A 7,979-nucleotide genomic window follows, 5' to 3' on the forward strand; every position below is an offset into this window, starting at 1 on the left:
GACCACTTTGTGGTTGAGCTGGTACTGCTCCTTGAAGCTTCCATTTCACAATAATACCACTTACAGTTGATTGTGTCAGATCTAGCAGAGCAGAAACTCACATAATGACTTGTGCAAAGATGGCTTTCGATGACAGTGCCATGTTTAACACTAGAATCCCTGAAGCCATCAAACAACACAAGTCTTATTCCCAAACTCACTTAAATTCCTTCAAATATATTTCACTCACAGAGATCTCTTTCACATTGCACAACATAGTCAAAGTTACTTACACTGTCTTTAACATATTATACTCAAGTTTTATTATTATTATTTAGCATCTACTATTTAAAGTATTTACACACTCTTTTCCTTTGTTATTTACACTTATCTTGCTTCATGCAGAGAAAATGCAAGTTTGAACCTTAATTTCCTGTTGGTGGACAACAGTGCCAACCACTGCACCACTGTATCACCCTTACTTCTATCACCTAACAGCTGATGGAAAGCATTTAAAACAATGTCCATAACAAATATGCATCTTCACATACAGTTAGGTCCATAAATGTTTGGACAGAGACAACTTTTTTGCTAAGTTTGGTTCTTTACATTACCACAATGAATTTTTAATGAAACAACTCAGATGCAGTTGAAGTGCAGACTTTCAGCTTTAATTCAGTGGGTTGAACAAAACGCTTGCATAAAAATGTGAGGCAACTAAAGCATTTTTTTTTAACACAATCCCTTCATTTCAGGGGCTCAAAAGTAATTGGACATTTGACTCAAAGGCTATTTCATGGGCAGGTGTGGGCAAGTCCATCGTTATGCCATTATCAATTAAGCAGATAAAGGCCTGGAGTTGATTTGAGGTGTGGTGCTTGCAAGATTTTGCAGTGAACAGACAACATGTGGTCAAAGGAGCTCTCTATGAAGGTGAAAGAAGCCATCTTTAAGCTGTGAAAACAGAAAAAACACATCCGAGAAACTGCTACAGTATTACAAGTGGCAAAATCTACAGTTTGGTACATCCTGAAAAAGAAAGCAAGCACTGGTGAACTCAGCAACGCAAAAAGACCTGGACGTCCATGGAAGACAACAGTGGTGGATGATCGCAGAATCATTTCCATGCTGAAGAGAAACCCCTTCACTACAGCCAACCAAGTAAACAACACTCTCCAGGAGGTAGGCGTATCGATATCCAAGTCTACCATAAAGGGAAAACTGCATGAAAGTAAATACAGAGGGTGCACTGCAAGGTGCAAGCCACTCATAAGCCTCAAGAAGAGAAAGGCTAGATTGGACTTTGCTAAAGAATATCTAAAAAAAGCCAGCACAGTTCTGGAAAAACATTCTTTGGACAGATGAAACCAAGATCAACCTCTACCAGAATGATGGCAAGAAAAAAGTATGGAGAAGGCGTGGAACAGCTCATTATCCAAAGCATACCACTTCATCTGTAAAACACGGTGGAGGCAGTGTGATGGCTTGGGCGTGCATGGCTGCCAGTGGCACTGCATGATGTGACACAGGACAGAATTCTGAAGTGTTCAGATACATACTGTCTGCTCAAATCCAGCTAAATGCAGTCAAATTGATTGGGCCGCGTTTCATGATACAGATGGACAATGACCCAAAACATAAAGCCGAAGCAACCCAGGAGTTTATTAAAGCAAAGAAGTGGAAAATTCTTGAATGGCCAAGTCAGTCACCTGATCTTAACCCAATTGAGCATGCATTTCACTTGTTGAAGACTAAACTTTGGGCAGAAATGCCCACAAACAAACAGCAACTAAAAGCCGCTGCAGTAAAGGCCTGGCAGAGCATAAAAAAGGAGGAAACCCAGCATCTGGTGATGTCCAGGAGTTCAAGACTTCAGGCTGTCATTGCCAGCAAAGGGTTTTGAACCAAGTATTAGAAATGAACAGTTTACTTCCAGTTATTTAATTTGTCCAATTACTTTGGAACCTCTGAAATAAAGGGATTGTGTTAAAAAAATACTTTAGTTCCCTCACATTTTTATGCAATCTTTTTGTTCAACCCACTGAATTAAAGCTGAAAGTCTGCACTTCAACTGGATCTGAGTTGTTTCATTTAAAATTCATTGTGGTAATGTACAGAACCAAAATTAGAAAAAAGTTGTCTCTGTCCAAATATTTATGAACCTAACTGTATATACATACACACACACACAAACACACATAAATACCAGCAGCATTTTATGCTTGAAAAAAAAAAACTCCTTTATATTTTATCATTTTCAAAGAACATTTTCCCTAAGACTTGATCAGGGTCCGAAGGAAAAATATTTTATAAACATTTTTATAAGCAAAGTGGAGATGTTTTCATTTTATGAAATATTACACATTTTAAAAACTCTCATTTTAACCCAAATTAATTCAGAGTTCTGGAACTTTATCACATATTTCTAAATTTGTGTGTACAATACATTTTACTTTAAACATTCAGTTTAATACAAGTACATTTCAGACAAAGATGTCCCATTCACACATTTCTTAAGCACAAAACATTTTCAGACACAAGAAAAAATTCTTTCAACACATCATCTCATACATACATTTCTTTAAATCTGCTGCGCATCAAGACATCTATTTACTTACACACTATGCCTGGCACAAAAGAAAAAAATACAGACTCATTTATTTTCACAGAACATACAAACTCTGCATAAACCTTCCATATTCCTTATTCTTACTAGTTAACATTTTCCACATACAGCGTAGCATAATAATTGTTTATTATTATGTAATTATCTTATTCTACCTTTAACCGCTATCTTCCTGTGGGATTTTTCCTCCCACTGGTTGCAGCCTTATTAACTCTGGGAGGACTTAAACCTCCTTTCATTTACTTTACTGAGGCAGGGGATACCACTCCCCTACAGCGTGCCTGCGACTTGAACCCAGGACTTCTATGCGCCTGCGTCATGAACACAAGACTTCTCTATACATTGTACAGCATTAATGTCTACTGAGGCCTTTCGCTAAACCCAGAGATACATCTAGGCAACTCCCCCAGACAATAGTGGGTCACTTCCTCCGAACTGCAACCCAGAAAAATCCTCCATGCGACAAGGAGTGACCTTGGCACTATTCTTTACTCATCAGCAATCTCCGATGCATCCCAGTCAATCTCTGAGACAACATATGCTCTCTCTAGCATGTAAAAGGCACTCCCAGAACTCTTAACACTAAAAACTAACCCTAACTCTAAACACAAACAACTCCTGTTCTAATGGCATGAGGTCTAACCCAGCGCATTATCCCCAATAGAACAAATAAACATGCATCCTCCTATCGTTTCAGGTCCTTTGATTGCATCCTCTGGAGGGGAGTCCCATGCAGATGGAAACAAGTCAGTCCTAATTTCAGATGCACCATAATTACCTCATCGGCTTCGCATCTTTTGAGATTCTGCTGGAAGATCCCTCCGGGGTAGAGAATGCCTTAACGTTGTGTCCCAAAAATTGTAGTAGAAATTTAACGTCTTATTCAAGAAAGAAATATGCCCTAACAGGACAAATCAGTAATCAGGCCGGAGAAGAAATGTTAATTGTGTCTCTTAAATACAACTAAGCAAAATGACATAGAGGAAGCATTCCTCAAAAGCAGTCTATTACATGGACAGAGAAACAAAGAATAGAGGTTTATTTTATAAACTGTTGAATTTATTTACAGTGTCAATCAATGCATACATTTTACTCAGGTTTACATCCAAATGATTCATATAAAAGTCCATTATATTATATTCTGGTTCTTCTTATACTTTTTGAGATGAACTACCACTTTTGAAATTTCTGTGCATATAACAACTGTCCATTCTTGTTTGCAGGACATCTGCTGATTTCTTAGTCATCCTTCAGTACATTTTGTATATTACATCAACCTTTCTTCTGGAACATTATTTACTTGACTATCTCAGTATTTTTCCTAAACCAGTTCTTATATTTCAGTGTACATTTTGTTGTTCACTTGACCTTTATCTGGTTTCCAGGTGTGCCTGAACAGGTTGCCTTTATGCAATTTCTTTTAGATGAATGCTATGTTACCCTAAATTATTCTTCCACGCTTCCCCCCTCTAGGATGTGTTTAAAGTCCCCCTAAAACTGTAAGGAATAACTTCCTACTGAAACCATATTGCTAATCTGTATAAAACATGTGTATCCTAAATATGTCCCCCATTAGAGGCTAAAAGGAAGTAAAAGATTCCTGGCTAGCTGAATTTGGGGAATAACAGAAATCAATGTAAATCATTAATACCTAAGATAAATCACATACATCAATAACTAATGAAAACAATAATAGTGAACATAGAGTATACTGCCATTACTTGCTTTCCCCTATAACTCTCAGATTTGCGTCCCATAACCTCAGGACTTCCAAGTATGATGATGAAAACATTGTCAACAACTATTTGATTTCCTTCTTATCCAACAAACATTGCCTATCTTAGCTCACAAAAGTGTACCTAATCCTATATTTTTTATTTATTTATTATTGGTGGTGGCAACACAGACAGCACAAGTATTTACTTTAAATACTTCCAAAGGACATCATTTATGGTGCCAATGATGTGTACAATAACCAGAAATAGAATCCTTATACAAACAACCATGCTCACATCCTCATGTTCTCACCCATAAAGTTGCCACAATTTATGTCCTGCTTTGGTCTTAAATTAGATGATTACCTTTGCTGCATAAAAACAGCTATCTTGTTAAAAGGAGGTGTCGATCTTCTCTTCAGAAGATGTCAGCACTACAATCATTAATGCAAGCCACTGGCTCATGTCAAGGTCACGTTAAAATTACAAGGGTTGTACCCAAGCTTCTTATTGATTTTAAAGTCTTCTGCCACCAGCTGGGATCCTTGGTTTGTATCTAGGCATTCCAATTTCACAAACTGCACACTCACTACTCCATGCATAAGGCACTCCATCTCTGTTGTGCTGAATTATTACTATGTTTTGCTATCTTCTATATTACTTAGGCCCAAGAAGCTATATTATTTGTCCTGTATTGCCATCAACTGTTTCTGTCAATATGGCCTTAATTACCCCAATTCCTAAAAACACCATCAGCACTCTCCCACAAACTTAAAATTCCCTTATATCATGTTCTACAAACTTTAAAGGTTTGTACTATACCCTGCATCTAATTTAGCATGTTTAAACTTTAAAACCAATATTATAAAATTTGTGTCCTAATGTTGCATCTAATCATAATGCAAAGTTCCTAATATATTAATATTCACATTTGTTCCATCCTTCTGTATCAATTACTATTACACAATAAAATTCACATTCTTCATGAAAAACAATAGTTATCAAACAAATGGTGCATTTTACTTGTATCAAGGGACTTCTAGTTTAAAATGTATCTTCACCTTATATCAATAGTTTTAGACATTTTGTCTTGAGTGTCTCTATTCCCATGCTTACTGTCATGCTTCATAGTTAACAAATTTTCCTTTATGTTAAACTGTATATTATTCATTCTATAATTAAAATCAATAACCAAGAAAGCTCATATTGAATTGACTTTTAACTGGAAATACTGCAAGTGCTAATATGATAATAACTAATGTAAAGTACAGTGGAACCTTGGTTTGCGAGTAACTTGGTTTGCAAGACGAGCAAAACTATGAAATAAATTTTGCCTTGATAAACGAGCGAGGTCTTGCAGTACAAGAAGTATGCATATGCTTCGTCTGCAGAGCCTTACGTGATCACAACTTCCCTCTCTCTAACTGCGGGATTGTGGCTCACTCGTATAAGTCAACATCTGTGCTAGTATATAACATTATTGTGTGTGTGAAAATGCCCCCCATTAAGAAAAAAGTTGAAAAGGAAGGTGCTAAGAAGATGGAGATGATTATGGTGGAAATTAAGAAGGAAAGCATTGAGAAGCATGAATGAGGTGTGCAAGTGGCCGACATTGCAAGATTTTATAAAAAATCTACTTCCACGATTTGCACGATATTAAAGAAGAGAGAAGAAATAAGGGCGCTAGATGCAGCAAAAGGAGTCAAGAGTGTATCAAAGCAACGGCCACATGTTCTGGAAGATGTAGAAAAGTTGCTTCTCGTGTGGATAAATGAGAAGCAACTAGCAGGCAATACCGTGACCGAGAACTTGATCTGTGAGAAGGCAAAGAGCTTGTACGCTGACCTCGTAAGTAAACTATCAGGTGTGTCAACAGAAAATGAAGAAGGCTTCAAGGCCAGCAGGGGATGGTTTGATAACTTTAAAAGGAGAAGTGGCATCCATAGTATTGTGAGGCACAGAGAGGCTGCAAAAGTTCGGACGGTAAGGCAGCTGAGGCATTCACTGCAGAGTTCCAGAGGCTCATGGTTTCTGAGCGGTACCTGTCACAGCAAGTTTTAAACTGCAATGAGACGGGGCTTTTTTGGAAAAAGATGACAAAGAGGACTTACATTACAGCAGAGGAGAATGCAATGCCCAGTCACAAGCCCATGAAAGATCGTCTCACCCTCTTGTTGTGTGCTAATTCAAGCGGGGATTTCAAAGTCAAGCCCCTGTTCGTGTATCATTCTAAGAATCCACAAGCTTTCAAGAAATGTAAGTTGCAAAAGAGCTAGGTAAATGTAATGTGGAGGTCCAACAGCAAGGCTTGGGTCACTCGTATCTTGTTCATTGAGTGGATCAATGAGGTCTTCGGTCCTGCAGTGAAGAGATACCTTTCAGAAAATAATCTGCCACTCAAAGTCTTGCTGCTTATGGATCATGCTCCAGCTTATCCTCAAGGCCTTGAGGACGACCTACTGGAGGAATTCGACTTCATTAAGGTCAAGTTTCTTCCTCCCAACACCACTCCCCTACTTCAGCCCATGGATCAGCAGGTCATTTCGAACTTTAAAAAGCTTTACACCAAAGCACTATTTTAGCGATGCTTCGAGGTGACTGAAAGAACAAACCTTACACTCCGAGAGTTTTGGAAAAATCATTTCAACATCATGAGCTGCCTTAAGAACATTGATAAAGCCTGGGAAGGAATCACCAAGAGAACCCTCAATTCTGCTTGGAGAAAACTGTGGCCCGATTGCATTTTTCGACATGACTCTGAGGGGTCTGCTCATGAAAAGGAGCCGCCAGTTGTTGATGAAATTGTGTCCTGGGGGAAGACCATGGGACTGGAGGTAAATGAGGATGACATTCAAGAACTGGTGGAGGAACATGACCACCGACGAACTGATAGATCTGCATCACGAGCAACAGCAAGAGGTTATAGAGGACATCTCGTCTGAGGAGGAGGAGAAAAAGACGGAGGAATCCCTCACTTCAAATGAGATCAGGGAGATGTGTAAAATGTGGGAAAGAGTGCAAAACTTTGTAGAAAATCACCACCCAAATAAGGGGTAGCAGTGCAAGCGATTAATCTGTTTAATGACAATGCAATGTCGCATTTCCGCGAAATCCTCAAAAGGAGGCAAAGGCAGCTATCATTGGACGGTTTCCTTGTTAAAGTTGCACGAAAAGAAAAAAATTCCAGCGAGCCAACATATTGCAGTGATTCCATGAGTAGTGAACACAATAGAGTACACAGTAACCCTCCTCCTGCTTCTCTCTTGTCTCCGTCACACCAGCCACGGTTCCTTTGAAAGGTAAAGCTCATCATTCTACTGTTTACAGAAAACGGAATGAGGCCTACGAAGAAAAGAACACAGTACCTACAGTTAAACATGGTGGAGGTTCTAAGATGTTTTGGGGATGTTTTGTGCCTCTGGCACTGGATGCCTTGACTGTGTGCAAGGCATCATGAAATCTGAAGACTACCAAAAGATATTGGGGCGCAATGTAGGGCCGAGTGTCAGAAAGTTGGGTTTGCGTCAGTGGTCATGGGTATTCTAGCAGGACAATGACCCCAAATATACACCTAAAAGCACCCAAAAATGGTTGAAGACAAAGCACCTGAGAGTTCTGAAGTGGCCAGCAATGAGTCCGGATCAAAATCCGATTGAACA

The 7,979-nt window shown here is 38.9% G+C and overlaps 1 protein-coding gene across 5 annotated transcripts in view; it reads right to left on the minus strand.

The window, feature by feature from the left end:
- The window catches only part of tpk2 (thiamin pyrophosphokinase 2), a 132,952-nt gene that overhangs the window by 22,044 nt on the left and 102,929 nt on the right, over positions 1–7,979 (minus strand). For 2 of the 5 annotated variants that reach the window (XM_039774185.1, XM_039774183.1), the window contains one exon: positions 3,931–7,662. The exons of 1 other annotated variant lie outside the window; for it this stretch is intronic. In XM_039774185.1, the coding sequence (XP_039630119.1) occupies positions 7,307–7,662 (356 nt within the window). In that variant the 3' untranslated portion in view covers positions 3,931–7,306. Of the gene's footprint in view, positions 1–2,284; positions 3,507–3,930; positions 7,663–7,979 lie in introns of those variants that run through there. 2 more of the 5 variants (XM_039774186.1, XM_039774190.1) reach the window with 2 other exon arrangements.

This window comes from Polypterus senegalus, chromosome 13 (assembly GCF_016835505.1).
Source record: "Polypterus senegalus isolate Bchr_013 chromosome 13, ASM1683550v1, whole genome shotgun sequence".
Classification (NCBI taxonomy): Eukaryota; Metazoa; Chordata; class Cladistia; order Polypteriformes; family Polypteridae; genus Polypterus; species Polypterus senegalus.